At 44.7% G+C, this 18,206-nt stretch overlaps 1 protein-coding gene across 1 annotated transcript; it reads left to right on the top strand.

The window, feature by feature from the left end:
- The first annotated feature begins 9,150 nt into the window (after positions 1–9,150).
- Positions 9,151–17,996, top strand: SUB1 (SUB1 regulator of transcription). Its single transcript, XM_069964790.1, has 5 exons — positions 9,151–9,257; positions 12,794–12,866; positions 13,825–13,953; positions 15,260–15,368; positions 17,751–17,996. Exons 2-5 carry the CDS (start codon positions 12,795–12,797, stop codon positions 17,828–17,830), a joined length of 390 nt encoding a protein of 129 aa, XP_069820891.1. The 5' UTR covers positions 9,151–9,257; position 12,794; the 3' UTR covers positions 17,831–17,996.
- The last annotated feature ends 210 nt before the right edge of the window (positions 17,997–18,206 follow it).

Here is an 18,206-nt window from a genome sequence, read left to right as displayed (position 1 = left end):
CAGAACAATAGAAGAATGGACCTAGTAGAATTCTGCTTAATTTATTGGTGCAGTATATACAGGAGTATATACTGCACCAATAAATTAAGCAGAATTCTACTAGGTGTGTGCCGGGATCCATTCCCCTAGAATATTATAGATCCAGTATCAGGCTCCCAGCATAATACAGACCTCAGTATCAGGCCTGCAGCATATTACAGAGCCCAGTATCAGACCCGCAGCATATTACACACCCCAGTATCAGACCCCAAGCATATTACAGACCCCAGTATCAGACCCGCAGCATATTACACACCCCAGTATCAGACCCCAAGCATATTACAGGCCCCAGTATCAGACCCCAGCATATTACACACCCCAGTATCAGACCCCAAGCATATTACAGAACCCAGTATCAGACCCGCAGCATATTACACACCCCAGTATCAGACCTCAAGCATATTACAGACCCCAGTATCAGACCCCAGCATATTACACACCCCAGTATCAGACCCCAAGCATATTACACACCCCAGTATCAGACCCCAAGCATATTACACACCCCAGTATCAGACCCCAAGCATATTACACACCCCAGTATCAGACCTGCAGCATATTTCACACCCCAGAATCAGGCCCCTAACATATTACAGACCTCAGTTTTAGGCCCACAGCATAATATAGACCCCAGTATTGGGTCTTCACCAACAGAACCCAGTATCAGGTCCTCATCATATTACAGACCCCAGTATCAGGCCCCCGGGATATCACAGTCTCCAGTATCAGCTGCTTGCTGGCAGTGACATAGAGAGGGGAGAAAAGGTTGAACTCTGCTTGCTGCCAGTGATAATCAGTTATGTGGGCAGAGATGATCATTGTTCCTATGCAGTTATTAACCCTTCAGTGTGCCAGTAGTGGTAGCAGAAATGTTAGGCTGCATTCCCACGTTCCGTGATCCTGACGGATCACGGACGTGGTATGCATGTACCGGAGTGCCCCCGCGCCCGGGCAGTATCTGTAATTAGATGGTGGGAGCGGGGGAGACTGTATTCATAAGCGCCGCGCTGTAATAAATCAGCCACGCGGTGCTGTTACTACAGCGCGGCGCTTATGAATACAGTCTCCGCCGCTCCCAGCATCTAATTACAGATGCTGTCCGGGCGTGGGGGGACTCCGGTACATGCATACCACGTCCGTGATCCGTCAGGATCACGGAACGTGGGAATGCAGCCTTAGGCTAGGTTCACACTATGTAACTGTGCGGCTGTATTTTTTATGCGGCTGTAAATGTGCGGATGAAACTACGGCCGTGGGAAAAAATAGACATGCGGCTCAAAACATACGTTCATTTACTTGGAAATCTGGTTCAACTAAAAATAACAAATAAAATCTTAAGAAAGTGATGCAAACACCTCTGGATGCATCTGGGAAAGCAGGGAAACAGTTTACATGAATTGCTATTACCGGGGTTTGCGATCCTCTGCACTAATGCCGATGTCTCTCATGGTTAATCTATTAAAATAATAAAACACATTTTCGCTGTAATAAAGTGCCTTTCGTTGTTCAATAATTAAATTTAAACTAATCCATCATTTTGCAATTAAATATACTGTTAAAATAAATATATATATAAATAAATGTATATTTATATATATATTTATTTTTTGACAGTATATTTAATTGCAAAATGATGGATTCGTTAGAATTAAATTATTGAACAACGAAACTGAATTTATTTCATCGAAAATGTGTTTTATTAATTAAATATTAATTAGTACAGGAAGCTCCATAAGCCGTTAATTCATATTGCCGGCAAAAGAGCATTCTGTACTAATCATCACTTTACTTTAATGAAAACATCAAATGTTTCTTCTAATTATGTTATCACAATAGCATTATTAGAAGAAACATTTAGAATTATATGTGCGCTCAGCTGATTGGCTGATCGGCTGAGCGCACATATAATGAGCCGGTCCGCAGTACAGTGACTTCATTGTGCTGCGGACCAGCGAAGAGACAACATCGGGGTGAGTATACAGCTCTCCCCACCCCCTCCCCAGCACTGCACCCCTCCCAGCAAGGAAGGGGGGGTCAGTTAACCCCTTCCTTGCTGGGATGGTTGCAGTCTGACATCAGTCTGGCCCCCAAGGAGTTAAGGGGGATGCAATACATCCTCTCTTAACCCCTTGGGGGCCAGACTGTAAGCAGCGATCTGTAAAGATGCTGCATACTGTAAGGAGCACAACACCGCTCACAATGATGGGTGTTGTGCTCCTGTTTGTGTGTTTCTCCCTTTTTGTTTTTCAGATATCGGTATCCTGGGGATTACGTCGGATTCCGTGGACTACGTCGATGACTAGCGTTTTTTTATTTATTTTTTAAATAAAATGGTCAATGAGGGGTGTGGGGGTGTTTTTATTTGAATAAAAAAAATTTTTTAACTTGTGTCTTGTCTTTATTTCTTTACTTTATAGACTTAGTAGTGGAAGCCAACAAACAAACAAATTGGCCGTGCAGTCTTCCAAGATAGTTAGAGATATATTCTAGTCCCCACTGTTTGAGTACAGACATGTAAAAAATAATGAAAACAAGGTGGTGGACAAAAGCTAGGAATACTAGCAAAGAGGTATTTTATTGAGGTGCTTTAAACTATGTACAGTGAAAATTTCCCAAATGGGAAACCGGAAAATACATATAGGAGGGAGAAAAATAGGTATAGTCCGGGTAGGCCTGCCTATTTCGCCCTGCCTCAAAAACTAAGGAGCCGCTAGGATAGGGCGTCCCCCTATCCTAGGGGGACGCCCTATCCTAGCGGCTCCTTAGTTTTTGAGGAATCCAATAATAGGAATCCATTACTAAGTTGGGGCCTAGTGTTAGCCGGTATAAAATGGCTAACACTAACCCCCTATTATTACCCCAGTACCCAATGCCACCAGGGGTACTGGGAAGAGTCGGGTGCCAGTGGTCCCGGAGCGTCAAAATTGGCGCTCCTGGACTGGGGCGGCAGCAGGCTGGTAAGATGTAGGCTGGGGAGGGCCTAAACCAATGGCTCTTCCCACCCTGATGTTACCAGGCTGCTGTCGTTTGGTTTTTAACCCGGCTGGTTATAAAAATAGGGGGGGGACCCTATGCGGTTTTTTAAAATTATTTATTTATTTAAAAAAAAACAAAAACGCATAGGGTCCCCCCTATTTTTATAACCAGCCGGGTTAAAAACCAAACGACAGCAGCCTGGTAACACCAGGGTGGGAAGAGCCATTGGTTTAGGCCCTCCCCAGCCTAAATCTTACCAGCCTGCTGCCGCCCGGTCCAGGAGCGCCAATTTTTGACGCTCCGGGACCACTGGCACCCGGCTCTTCCCAGTACCCCTGGTGGCATTGGGTACTGGGGTAATAATAGGGGGTTAGTGTTAGCCATTTTATACCGGCTAACACTATGCCCCAACTTAGTAATGGATTCCGTCTATTAGACGGCTTCCACTACTAAGTCTATAAAGTAAAGAAATAAAGACAAGACACAAGTTAAAACATTTTTTTATTCAAATAAAAACACCCCCACACCCCTCATTGACCATTTTATTAAAAAAATAAATAAAAAAACGCTGGTCATCTACGTAGTCCGCGGAATCCGACGTAATCCCCAGGATACCGATATCTGAAAAACAAAGGGAGAAACACACAAAAAACACACAAACAGGAGCACAACACCCATCATTGTGAGCGGTGTTGTGCTCCTTACAGTATGCAGCATCTTTACAGATCGCTGCTTACAGTCTGGCCCCCAAGGGGTTAAGGGAGGATGTATTGCATCCCCCTAACCCCTTGGGGGCCAGACTGATGTCAGACTGCACCCATCCCAGCAAGGAAGGGGTTAACTGACCCCCCCTTCCTTGCTGGGAGGGGTGCAGTGCTGGGGAGGGGGTGGGGAGAGCTCTATACTCACCCCGATGTGTCCTCTTCGCTGGTCCGCAGCACAATGAAGTCACTGTACTGCGGACCAGCTCATTATATGTGCGCTCAGCCGATCAGCCAATCAGCTGAGCGCACATATAATTCTAAATGTTTCTTCTAATAATGCTATTGTGATAACATAATTAGAAGAAACATTTGATGTTTTCATTAAAGTAAAGTGATGATTAGTACAGAATGCTCTATTGCCGGCAATATGAATTAACGGCTTATGGAGCTTCCTGTACTAATTAATATTTAATTAATAAAACACATTTTCGATTAAATAAATTCAGTTTCGTTGTTCAATAATTTAATTCTAACGAATCCATCATTGTGCAATTAAATATACTGTCAAAAAATAAATATATATATAAATATACATTTATTTATATATCTATTTATTTTAACAGTATATTTAATTGCAAAATGATGGATTCGTTAGAATTAAATTATTGACCAACGAAAGGGACTTTATTACAAAGAAAATGTGTTTTATTAATTTAATATATTAACTATTAGAGGCATCGGCATTCGGCATCATTGCCGGCTATTTTTGAAGTACTCCGTACGGACCGCCTGTCACTCCACGGCCGCGTTTCCAGCCGCAAACAATGGTCTTGTTCATTTTTTACGGGTCCGTTTACGATCGGGCCGTAGATTCATACTTAGTGTGCACTGTGCAGCCGTATATCCTATACTTTCCAGCGTACGCATGAACCACCAAAAATACCGCCGCACAATTACAGCCACAAATACAGCCGCACACTTACATAGTCTGAACCTGGCCTTAAAGTGTCACTGTAGTTTTTTTTTTTTTTTTTGCAGAAATCAATAGTCCAGGCGATTTTAAGACACTTTGGGTTTATTAGGCAAGTATGCCATTATCTGCATTCAAAAAGACTTTCGCTGCTCATTATCAGGAAATCTCGACTGTCTCCTGTCTGTTCTATTAAGAGGGGAGGAGGGAGGAGGGAGATTAGTCGGCAGAGAGCAGAGAACAAAGGATTACACAGCGGGACCTGTGTGAAAGCCTCTATTCATAGGTCAGAGAGGTCAGTACTGACTTCAGAGGAGATAGCCCGGTGATGTAGCTGTAAATTAACTCTTTGTTGTCCTTTTTTGGTGCCTCATCTCCCTTCACCCCTCCCCTCTCCATAGAGAACAATAAATCGAGGAGGGGGGATCCCTTAATCTCACCAAGTCGGGCCTCAGTCTCGGAATGACGCTGATCCCGGCTCAGTATTCTATTGCATTGGTCTGCAGCAGACCAAAGTAATAAAGCACCGATCTCATGGATCGGTGCTGTGTTATACAGCTACACTGATCTCTATGGGAGATCAGTGTAGTGGTATTAGAAGTCCCCCAGGGGGACTTAAAATTAAATTAAAAGTAAAAGAAAAAAAGAGTTTTCATTAATAAAAAGCCCCCTCCCCTAATAAAAGTTTGAATCACCCCCCTTTTTCCATTTTATTATTAAAAATAAATAAATAAACATGTTTGGTATCGCCGTGTGCGTAATCGCGCGAACTATTAATTTATTACATTCCTGATCTCGCACGGGAAACGGCGTAAGCAGAAAGACCCGCTAAAATGCAAAAATTTCCCATTTTTGGTCGCCTCAAATCCAGAAAAATTGTAATAAAAAGCGATAAAAAAGTCGCATATGAGCAATCAAGGTATTGATAGAAAGTACACATCATGACGCAAAAAATGACACCTCACACAGCCCCATAGACCAAAGGATAAAAGCACTATAAGCATGGGAATAGAGCAATTTTTTTTGTAGAAGGTTTTTTTTTTTTTTTTTTTAAAGCCATCAAATAATATAAAAGTTATGCAAGTTGCATATTGTTTTAATCATACCGACTTGAGGAACATATATAACATGTCAGTTTTTCCATAGTACGAACAAACGAAAAACCCCCAAAGAAAACATGCGTTTTTTTTCACTTTCACACGCATATAATTTTTTCTGGTTTTGCAGTGTACTTTATTAAAAGTTAAGTCTGTCTTTGAAAAGTACAATTAGTGGCACAAAAAATAAGGGCCAATGTGGGTCTCTAGGTGAAAAAATGCAAGTGCTATGGCCTTTTAAGCACAAGAAGAAAATAACAAAAGTGCAAAAATAAAAATTTGCTCTGTCTTTAATAAAGTGGACGACGCATCACACCAAGATGCACCCGATATAGCACTGAATCACTGCCCACCAGTCAGGTCTCAGCAGCACAAGCCACCCTATCATGTAGAGTGCTGGGGGAGGAGCCAGGTCAGCAAAGCCGCTAATGATCAATCAGACTCAGACCACCTCAACCCCAGCAGCAATGTCTCTGACAGGGGGGGAAGCCTCTCTTCTGCACGGCATGCACTGGGGGCACACATAGACACAGTGAATCAATCAACCCTGTGATTTAAGTAAAGACTGACTGATCTGACCCATCCGGGGGGCAGGGCTCCCCGGGACATAATTTTGCTAGGACTGTCTCTGAAAAATCGGGACAGTCCCAGCCGAATCAGGACTGTTGGCAACTATATCTATGGGAGAAGAGGGAGATTCTGCAAAAGAGTGGGGTAGCGCCTCTTTTGCTGTTATTTTTTTGTGCAGAATCTCCACAGCATTTACATTGTCTGCAAAATCTCGATTTAAGAACATGTTGTAAAATCAAAATGAACGATTTCTCTCTCGTCGTTTGATTGTACGCTGCGTTTACAAGTACGATTATTGTTCGAATTCGATCGTTATCGTGCAAATTCGAATGATAATCGTTCCGTGTAAACGCAGCATAAGGCCATGTTCACATGTAGTAAAATGGGTTAAAATACAGCTGTATTTTTAATACAATCTTGGGCCATGTTCAGACCTTGTAAGAGACCACCCGTTCCGTGACTAGCTGGATGATCTTTAGCGATGCTTAATTCTGATCAGAACTCTCTACTGCACACTATGGAGCGTGTGGCCGGAGCTGCTCTGTCCACAGTGTGCACCAACAGGGTTTTTTTGAGGCCACTATTCACTGGGATTCCATAGGTGGCAACATCACGTATATTAATCACGGCGCTTGCTGTAATTGGCAACAACGGTCGTAGTTTTACGAAAATATACGCAGTGTAAATGCACTTTATTGAAGCCAATGTGAAACTGGCCGTCAGTGCACACACGGTATAGAATAATGGCTGTAATTCATTACAACCAACTAAAAAAAATTAACATTTTTCCCCTCACTTTTACACACATTGTTTAATTTTGCTCAAAATGATGGCCTTATTTTGTTGTTGATTTTTATGTGTGAATCTGCTGCATTCACGTGTTCAGTAATTTTCAAGGTCCGTTGAGGAAGTCTATCTACCTCTATGATCCTTGAAAAACCATCCGTTTTTAAATTACACTCATTACATCAAATCCGTGTTTTTCACGGACTGCACTTATGCGATCTGTGAAAAACATGGATCTCATTGACTTCAATAGGGGAATCCGTGCCCTGATTTTCTCCGAGTTATGATGTGTTCTATTTTTTCATAGAACGAATTGTGAATCAGTAAAAAAAAGTAACATGTGAATAGCCCAATAGAAAGCAATAGGCTATAAAATTGTCCATGATCACAGATCCGTAATCACGGAACATGTGAAAAAATGCGCAAAAAAACCCAAAAAAGTGCTCTGTGTTTGACTTTTTTTTCCTTCATAGCATTTTTTTCTTATAAAATTCTATGGGGGGGGGGGGGGGGGGGTCATGTCTATATGCAGATTGACGGTTTACCATAGTAGAAAAGGGAATCCAACAGCATTTGTAATGAAACCACAAGTACCGCATATAAGACGACTAGGAGTATGAGACGACGCCCAACTTTTCCAGTTAAAACAAGTAGTTTGGCATATACGTGCCGCATAAGACTACCCCTCTTCCAAGACACACCAAATTAATAAAAGACATCAGACAGATGTGAGAGGCAGAGAAGGTACAGTAATATTGGTAGAATACAAGGGGAGACAGACGGGGGAAAGAGGTGTGTTTTTCTGGGCACAGCGCCAATCTACCGCCTCTCTTTTTTTCCATACCCCAGATACCTGCAGCTTGCTCTGTCCTTCATATGGTCGCTGCATACAGTGGGTATACGGACGTTTTAGAACCCCCATCGTATGCAGGGACTGCAGATTCTCCAGTCTGGTTCCAAAGTTTTTCAGCACCTGCCCTATAAGGGTGGGTTCAGACTGAGGAATTCTCGCGGAAAATGTCAGCGGAATTCCGTCAGCTGTCCGCCCGCATGGGCACTCGCTTTTCCGCCGGCTCCATAGACACCATTCTATGGGCTGGCGTAATCCGCGATCCGCTGAAAGAAGTGACATGACACTTCTTTTAGCGTATAGCGGAATATGCTGGCCCATAGAATGGTGTCTATGGGACCGGCGGAAAAGCGCCCAGATGTGCGGGCGGACAGCTGACGGAATTCCGCTGATATTTTCCGTGAGAATTCCTCAGTCTGAACTCACCCTAAGGGTACAAACACACACGGCATATACGCTGCGTATTTACTGCTGCGATACGCAGCAAATATGCAGCAGATTAGATCTAAATAACTGAACACAACATCAAATCTGCTGCGTATACGCTGTGTGTGTTTGTACCCTGAGACGACCTATGACTTTTGAGAAGATTTTCCTGGGTTAAAAAGTAGTCTTATATGCAGCAAAATACTGTATTTCTTCACACATCAGGGTACACGGAAGCAACGTTTCAACCCTTAGGTCTTTGTCAATGCTTGACATGGGCCTAGGGGTCCAAACGTTGCTTCCGTGTACCCTGATGTGTGTAGAAATACATGTGGTGTTATTACGGATGCTGGCGGATTCCCTTCTCTACACAGGGCCCACATTGAGGAGTGTGGGCCTACCTACGTGCATCCTAGCTTTCAACACAGTGGCTGCTTAGGATATTTTCCATAGATGCTGCTGGACTCTTTTTTGGGGGTTTACCATAGTCATCATGCTTCCATGTGACCTCATTTATAACCTCTAAAATAAGGCAGAATGTCTTGACAATATGTGTTTTTATTATGCTATCTTACAGTAAAATTGTTTGTTGCCCATAGCAACCAGTCAAAACCAAAGCGATATGACAAACTATATAAGCCTATATAGCCTTGGTTGGCAAACTGAACGGTCGCCATCCACAATATGGCCGCCGCGTAACGTGCCGCTTTGCCAGACACATGCGTACTGACGTCACTGCCCCGCCAGACCGCTCTTTTCACTTCACCTCGTGGAGTGGCGGTCAGACGTCACTTCCTGTCGGAGACGGTCTTGTAGTGTGAATCGTGAGTGAGTGCGGACAGGTGAGTGCTGACCGCTCGGTCGTATCAGTGTTGCATTGCCAGGTGTCGGCTAGGAGTGTAGGGCAGAAGATGGCGGGTGTAGGGACCGCGCTGCTCCTGCAATAGAGCTGCCTGATGATGGCGGGAAACTGTCAGGCGGGTGTATTGTAGCAGCGCAGCCTTTGTAGGGAGTGACTGTAGGCGAAGTATGGAGGCTCCGTGCATGTGCGATACCTGCGCCTTTTACTCCCCCGACCAGATGCCATGTTGTGAAGGTAGCTGAGGAAAATGGCGCTAATGAGGGACAGCGAGACAGATGGTCGGATTATTCACCGGACGGGGGTGTTGCTATGGTTACCGGGTGATGAGTATAACCTCTGTGCGGAGGTATGCTGGCGGTTGGTTGCTAGGGGCATCGCCTCATCCCTCCGATCATACATTTAGCTGTGAAGACTTTAGAACGGTTCCCCCCGTGGCTTCACGATAAATGGCATCTCCCATTTAACTGAATAGAGTTTGAATGCACTAAATGTCACAAGGACGTCCCATTCTACTGATATGGGGGGAGTCATCATCTAGGAAAATGTGATCTTCCACCTTCAGACAACCTCTCTACATCATGAGGTGGATTGTTTATAGCTCAGTCTCTGCCACCCTCCCCCCTCGGGTGTCTCTTATAAGCCGAATATATTTCAGGGACTAATCACATATAATGTGGGAACTGTGCTAACAGGGAAAGCTACATGTCACCACTCTGCAGTTCAGCTCTGAAGCTCCTATAGAAATAATTGGGTGTGTCAGGGGATTACCCTGCACAGATTGCAGCTGCTGCTGAACATGGGTGTGCACGCGCCCCAAGGCTACACTGCTGCTAGCTCCCCCAATACATAGTCATGCTCATTTACAGGGGTTATCCAGCGAAAATCAACTGGGTTCATAAAGTTATATAGATTTGTAATTTGCTTCTATTTAAAAATCTTTTCTTCCCATACTTATCAGCTGCTGCATGCTCTGCAATACGTGGTGTTTTCTTTTCAGTGTTGACACTGAGCTCTCTGCTGCTTTTATCATTGCATTTTTCCTTGAAAGCTGATCCTTACATGCACCCCTCTATCCTCCATGTCTTGTCTGATTGATGGCAGGGAGAGGTAGGGGAGGAGACGTGCGTTCTGGGGCTCTGCATCACTTCAGCTTCCAAGGAAAAATACAGTTATATAACCCAGCAAATAGCTATCAGCAAAGACAAAGCATCATTTGTTTTATCTCCCGATCAGCCTGTGTCTGAAGCTCTGTACCTGGTACAGGCCTGACAGATTTCCTTTAAAGTGACTGTACCACCAGGCCCAGGCTGAAGCACTGGAGGCGGGACGACCCACCCTTAGTGGGAAGAAACCCCAGCCCATACATGACGTGACTCCATTAGAATCAATAGAACCCTATCATAGAGGGGTGGGGGTTTCCTCCCACTGGGGGCAGGCTGGCCTGCCTCCAGTGCTTCACCTCCGGCCTGGTACCCATGAATACAACTGTGCTTAACACGGAAACCGGGTCCCGGTTTAAAAAAAGGACAGCGGTACCAGCTTCCCTGCACTGGTGCTGTTCTATACATGGGTAATATTAAAGCGAATGTATTTGACGGTACATTCACTTTAAAGGGGTTATCCAGTGCTACAAAAACATGGCCACTTTCCCCTACTGTTGTCTCCAGTTTGGGTGGGGTTTTGAAACTCAGTTCCATTGAAGTAAATGGAGCTTAATTGCAAACCACACCTGAACTGGAGACAACAGTAGGGGGAAAAGTGGCCATGTTTTTGTAGCACTGGATAACCTCTTTAACTATGCTGTGGGGGAGATGTCAGAGATATATACTTACCTGTCCTATTTCACTGCCGATTATTGGGCCAACTGTTTACCACGATTTTAAAAGATCCATTGACACACGACACTGTGTCCCCTTGTGTGCATGGTCCCTGTCTACAAAGCCTCCGAGCAGTAGATTTTTTACACTCTTTACAAACACACTCCAAGTGTCAGAGGAGTAGTTGCTTGGCATTAGTGTGCACGCCTCACCACTACTTCCTTCTCCCGTTTTCATGCATATTTAAACATTAGTCTGCCTCCTGCTCCCTGTTGTTGTCATGTAGTTGCATGCACGCTCTGTTGCTGGCAGGGATTGTGCACTGACCACTTCCTCTGGGGGCACGCTCCTGGTAACGTCATTGGGGTGGAAGAGTGTCGCACGCATGCTGAGGGCCTGAAGCCAATGTCCTCAGTTAGAATGTGCATGCACCACTCTAACGCTTTATGGCGCATGCATGAACAACGTTTCCAGGAGCGCACCTCCCAAGGGAATTGTCAGAGCGGCACAAACACCAAGCCACTACTCCTATTTGACACTGCTGCAAGTTTAGGAGTTGTTTTTAGGTCAATAACTGCATCACCTGCCAAACGGACCGCAGGACAGATCTTGGGTTAAAGAAGCTATCTGATGGTTTGGTTTGGGGGGGGGGGGGCAGATTGTGGGTACTGAGTCACTTTAAGCCCCTATTGCACAGAGCAATCCAGGCAGATATCTACCCATGTGGAAACAAGAGCAGCAGCGGTCACCTATGTCTTCGCCATCTCCATTACTTCTGCTGCTGATCACATATACCTCCACAACATAGGAGAGGGATTCAGTGAGACTTAGGGCCCTATTCCACAGTAACGATAATCGGCCGGATCGGGCCCATTTGGCCCGATTCGGCCGATTATCGTTCGGTGAAATAGAGAGAACGATCAGCCGATGATCGTGTCATCGTCTGATCGTTCATTTAGGGCCAGACCTAAAATAATCGTTCCCCCACCCCGCATCGCTACGGTTGAATAGCGGTGCGCGGCGGGCGACCGATGATTTGAGAAGAAGCAGCAGCAGCATCATCATCATCGTTCATTACCTGGCTGCAGCGCTTCTTCGTTGCGCTGTCTTCATCCCCGGGTCCCGCGCGCTCTATCTTCTGAATGGCCGGTCAGCTGACGGAGCGCTCAGCCAATCACAGGCTGGGACCGCCGCGGCCTGTGATTGGCTGAGTGTGGCCTGTCAGCTGACCGGCCATTCAGAAGATAGAGCGCGGGGGACCCGGGGAGGAGACGGAGTGGAGGACAAGCCCTGCAGCCAGGTAATGTATGATGCTGCAAGGGCTGCAAGGACATCGGGAACGATGTCCTTGCAGCCCTCGCTCAACGATCATCGGGCCGTGGAATAGGCCCAGTAAACGAGCGGTGATCTGCCGTTTACATCGTTGATCGGGCCCTCCTCGGCCCGTGGAATAGGACCCTTAGTCTCTTATTTATAGCTATATTAGAGGGATTTATGACAAACCGGCCCATGCCTTTAGTAAACAGGCTTTATGATTTAATAAGCTGGATAGCATTGACAGACTGCAGAGATGGCTCCAGGGCTTGTATGTACTGGGGATTTATTATAAGTCAGCATTACAATACCGGGACACAGTCCTATATAACGCAATGTGATCATTGTACCATCTGTGATGGCTTTTTCTTTTTTAATGTTTCAGGATGCCTAAATCAAAGGAACTCGTTTCGTCAAGCTCATCTGGAAGTGATTCCGATAGTGAGGTTGATCAGAAGGTGAGGCGTATTTTATTCTTCTCTTGTTGTGTCCCTTTAGGGGACCAGAAGCTGTCATCCCTTCATCATTTACATTAGCGCTTTCCAGCTGTTGCAAAACTACGACTCCAAGCAGTTTCCTAATGCCTTGGCATACTTAGTATTGTAAAGTAGTAGCGCCTGCATCTTACTGGCATGGTAACCATCAGCACCCTGCCTTGTGCATGGCTCCTGTACTTAAAGTGACACTGTCCCCACCTCTTTGCATTATGACTTCTGTACGCAGGTGTAAAGGGTAAATTTAGCAGTTTTCATACCTTATTTTATATCCTACGTCATGGTGCTTGTTCCAGTAAAAGTGATCTTTTATCATCTGGGGATTGTGCTACCTTGGCGGGGCTTCACGGCCGCAGCGCCACTTGGCCCCCGGCCATATCGCCTCTGTAGGCCCCTCCCCCATGATCCCCCGTCATCGGTGCATTGGCCCTGCCCCTTGATGGACATTGGAACAGGCCAGCCTAAAGGTCTAGGCCCGACCCCCCTCTACATCGGCCCATACCAATGGCTGCTGAGGGGGTGGGGCCTATGTGGCGATGATATCAATGGGGCGGGGCCAACAGTGGCGATGTGGGCAGGGCTAAGCCCCGCCTAGGTATATATACCAAAAATCCAATGAATGGTCCTCTAATTGCCTTCAATTTACCATGTGTCTGGCATTGACTAATAAATAAAATACCCCGCCCAGGTAGCACAATTCCCATTTCATAAAAGATCACTTTTTACTGAAACAAGCACCATGACATATGATATAAAATAAGGTATAAAAACTGCTAAACTTACCCTTTACACCTGTGTAGAGAGGTCATAATGCTAAAAGGGGGGGCAGTGTCACTTTAAGATTCTGGTCTTTCGGCTGCATCTGCTGTGATGTGGGGTACAGCACTGGGTTTTGTTACTGTATATTTTCATTTGTTTTAAGGCAAAGAGAAAAAAGCAGCCCCCACCTGAGAAGGAAAAGCCAGCAAAGAAGCAGAAGTCAGGAGAAAGCTCTAAAGGATCTGCCTCTGCTAAACAGAGCAGCAGCAACCAGGAGGATAACATGTTCCAGGTATGTGCCTTTTGTGTACCCAGATGTTGTATAATGCACACGTCTGAATCCATGCCCTCATGAAGTCACCAGTGGCCACATAATATTGCCACCAATCATGGCAACATCACACATTTGTGAATTCAAGGGAGCATGACTGCATGTATTTGCCATCTGGGTACATGGCCTTAGACTGGCTATTTACAAAAAATATAGAGATTGTGAATGGTATTTGAATACACAGCTGTGATGCATGCACATTAAATCGTAAGTGCGACAACCAACCCACCAGGTGCTGCCCCTATGCATCGAACAATAAGGGCTCTTAAGAACTCTTATAGTTAGATACAGTACATTGACAGAACGAGAAGCTATTGGCTCCCTGCTCTACTAGTCCCTATTGTGGCCACTAGCAGCATCCTGCCACTGGCTACAAGAGACCACTCTCTTCATGCGCTCGCAGGGCTTGGAGGATAAGGGGATGCCGAGAAGCTATACTGGAGACAGGTAAGTATATGTTTGTATATTTTTTGTAGTGATGGCTATATAGAAGTTGCTACTTATTAGGAGAGGAGCTACCTACATGGATGCACAGAGAGGACCAAACTCCCATATAGAGATACAGAGGGGCACAGAAAAGTCCTCCTATACCATATAGACACAGCATGGTCTGTCTACTTTTTGGAGGCACGTTTTGGGCATAAATACTTATTTGTAGAAATTCTTACTATGTGACGCAACAGTTTCTGCCTCAAACACCATTAAAATAGTATCAGAGGCGGCTATGATTAGAAAAATGGTCTGTTTATTTTGGGAAAAAAAATCAATAATGTTAAAAGAAAATTTTATTTTTTGGCCATGTTGCCATTTATAATGCTGCATATACACAGGTGAAATACACTTGGGTGATGCCAGCCTGTCTCGCAGAGGAGTATTGGCCATTGAAGGCCAACCGCCCACTCCATCTCCTTTTGGGACAGTGCATACGCATAAGATTAGCATTAAAGGGGTTATCCAGCGCTACAAAAACATGGCCACTTTTCACCCTCTCTTGTCTCCAGATTGGGTGGGGTTTTGAAGCTCTGTTCCATTGAAGTAAATGGAGCTTAATTGCAAACCGCACCTCACCTGGAGACAACAGTAGGGGGAAAAGTGGCCATGGTTTTTGTAGCGCTGGATAAACCCTTTAATGTAATGTATATGGCCATCTTTAAACTTTGGGAACTTTCTCATATGTTGATAGTTATGTTCTTTCCTAAATCATCTTAAGAACTAGACGTATACAGTAGATATCTATTAATCAGTTTTATTTTGTTTTTTTCTCCAGATTGGGAAAATGCGATACGTCAGTGTTCGTGACTTCAAAGGAAAAGTGCTCATCGATATTAGAGAATACTTTATGGACAACCAAGGAGAAATGAAGCCAGGAAGGAAAGGTAAAATTTAATGTTGGTCACATCATAGCAATCTTTGGTTGTGGTAAAGTAGTACATTACTGTGATTACCTCAATGTTACCCTACAGTGGGAATTCAGAAGAATGAAGGGACTTGCTCTGGAGTGTACATGCGCACAGCTGCTTGTATTGGCCTATTTAACCAGTTACATCCCCTTAATGTTTCTGATTGTCAGGTGTTCCCACAGATGAAACATTGATTACCTATCCTGAGTATAGGTTCAATATTTGCCCTAGAAAACCCATTTAAAGTGGTAATTTTCCTTTCAAATCAACTAGTGTCCAAGTTACATAGATTTGTAATTTACTTCTATTTAAAAATCTCCAGTCTTCCAGTACTTATCAGATGCTGTATGTCCTGCAGGAAGTGGTGTATTCTTTCCAGTCTGAGACATATCTGCTGCCATATCTGTCCATGATAGGGCCTGTCCAGAGCAGCAGCAAATTCTCATGTCAGACTGAAAAGAATACACCACTTCCTGCAGGACATACAGCATCTAAGAATTACTGGAAGACTGGAAATCTTTACATAGAAATAAATGTTTCTATAACCAGTTGATTTGAAATAGTTCACCATATTGCCCCTTTAAAGTGATATTGTCACACCCTTTCTCGGCACAACTCTTAAGCTTATATTGTGGACATTTCATCTCTTACCATAAAAAGGATTTCTTTTTGGTCTCCCCCCTCAAAAAGCCTGCTATTGTTGGTGGACAGTGCCATGGGGCCAAGCCGTGGAACTCCATTATCTCAGCTGTAGGCCTCGCCCCCTCCGTGACATCATCGGCATCTAGTCCCTGCCCCTCCACAGGCATTGGAATGGGCTGGCCGAAAATGTTGCCTCCTGTGATGTCTAACTCACTCTGTAGAACTGTTAGATGGCTTACAGCTTGTTCAGCCATTCGGAGCTAAGCACCCTGAGACATCTGACAAAAGGGAGGCTGACCTAACGGTTTAGACCCGCCTCCCTCTTGATGATGTCATTGTCACAAAATGGCTACCACAGAGCAGCCTGGGGTTAACCATCATTAGGTAAGATTGAGTTTACTTCACGTCCTGGTGGGGGATTAGGGGGGAAAAGATAGGGAAGGGGGGCAGATAGGTGATTGAAGCATATAACACAGTTATATAACTTTGTAATGTGTTTCAATTACTGGGGAAAAGCTTTTACTGGAGTACCCCTTTAAGGTGGATGTTAGAGGAGCATAAAATGCGGGTAGGATGGTAGACAGATGAGGGAGGAGATGTAGGGAGGTGCAGCACTGTGGAGAGCTTTATGGGTGAGCAGGAGGAGTTTGTATTGTATCCTGTGTATAATAGGCAGCCAGTGTAGCGGCTGGACAGGGACATGAGCCTGGCCGCTGCATTAAGAATAGACTGGAGGGGGGAGAGTTTAGAGGATGGAATGCCGATTAGTAAGGAATTGCAGTAGTCTAGATGTTTTTTAGATGCAGATGAAAGGGATTGAATATGGGGAGTGAAGGACAGATCAGAGTCAAACATAACCCCAAGGCAGCGGGCTTGTTGTGTAGGGGTTATGGTTGCACCACATACAGAGATGGAGATGTCAGGTGGGGGGCGGTTAGCAGAGGGAGGAAATACAAGCAGTTCAATTTTAGGAATAGGGAGGATGTAATGTTAGAGACGGCAGACAGACAGTTACTGGTGTTCTGTAGAAGAGCGGGGGTGATATCACGGGAGGAGGTATACAGCTGGGTATCATCAGCATAGAGATGGTACTGAACACCAAACTTGCTGCTGATTTTGTCTGATGGGTAACATGAAAAGTGAGAAAATGAGAGGTCCCAGGACTGATCCTGGGGAACCCCAACAGTAAGGGGAAGAGAAGATGAGGTGGAACCAGAAAGTGATACACTAAAGGAGCGGTCAGAGAGATAGGAGGAAAACCAGGAAAGAGCAGAGCGTGGAGAGGAGGAGCTGGTGGTCTACAGTGTCAAAAGCTGCAGATAGATCCAGGAGAATGAGCAGAGAATGGTCACCTTTAGATTTGGCGGTGAGGAGATCATTAGAGACTAGTAAGGGTGGATTCTGTAGAAAATGACGTCACAGTGTGGTGTCTATGGCAGCGATGTGGGCGAGGTAATGTACCACAGTGGTCATGAAGCCCTGCCCAGGTAGCACTATCCACCAATGATAAAAAGCCTTTTTACACTGGACAAAGCACCAAGAAATCTATTATAAAGTAAGCTATGGAAACAGCTGAATTTAGGCTTTATAGCTGTGTAGAGAAGTCCTCATACAGAAAGGGGGTGGCAGTGTCACTTTAAGCTTCATTCACCATACTTCACAAGGTTTTTGTAGACGGATCTACAGTGCAGTCACTAAACTTGCTTTGCTTTTCAGGTATCTCTTTAAACCCTGAGCAGTGGAACCAGCTGAAGGAACAGATGTCTGACATTGATGACGCAATAAGAAAACTGTAACCTTCCATCCATTGGCTGAGAAACCTCACATTTTAGTTTTAAGCACTCTTTTTACATTTGCAACTTTGTTTTCTACTTTGTTTTACAACTTCCCCTTCTTTTGGATTGCAGAATGATTTGTACGATGACGCATTTTTATGTGCATTAAAACAAGGCCGATTTGAAATCTAAGTTTGAGCCTCAATTTACAACTGGAGAAAAATGATCGCCCTTAGCCTTGATGCTGCTTATCCTAAGACCAATGTGTGTGCGTTCCCGTTTCTGCATTAGTTGTGAACAGAACTGTGTATCTAGTTATTTATATGCATTCCTGTAGGGAGTCTCGTTACTGTTACAATACAATGGAGTAAAAGGTTCTCGGTATAGGCCAGAAAAT

This window comes from Dendropsophus ebraccatus, chromosome 3 (assembly GCF_027789765.1).
Source record: "Dendropsophus ebraccatus isolate aDenEbr1 chromosome 3, aDenEbr1.pat, whole genome shotgun sequence".
NCBI classification, from domain to species: Eukaryota; Metazoa; Chordata; class Amphibia; order Anura; family Hylidae; genus Dendropsophus; species Dendropsophus ebraccatus.
This window is presented reverse-complemented; position numbering and strand designations above follow the sequence as displayed.

Coding starts and splice junctions, on each gene's coding strand:
- SUB1 (XM_069964790.1), top strand. CDS start 12,795: ATGCCTAAATCAAAGGAACTCGTTTCGTCAAGCTCATCTGGAAGTGAT. Junction 13,954..15,259: donor AGGAGGATAACATGTTCCAG/GTATGTGCCTTT, acceptor TTTTTTCTCCAG/ATTGGGAAAATGCGATACGT. Junction 15,369..17,750: donor AATGAAGCCAGGAAGGAAAG/GTAAAATTTAAT, acceptor TTTGCTTTTCAG/GTATCTCTTTAAACCCTGAG.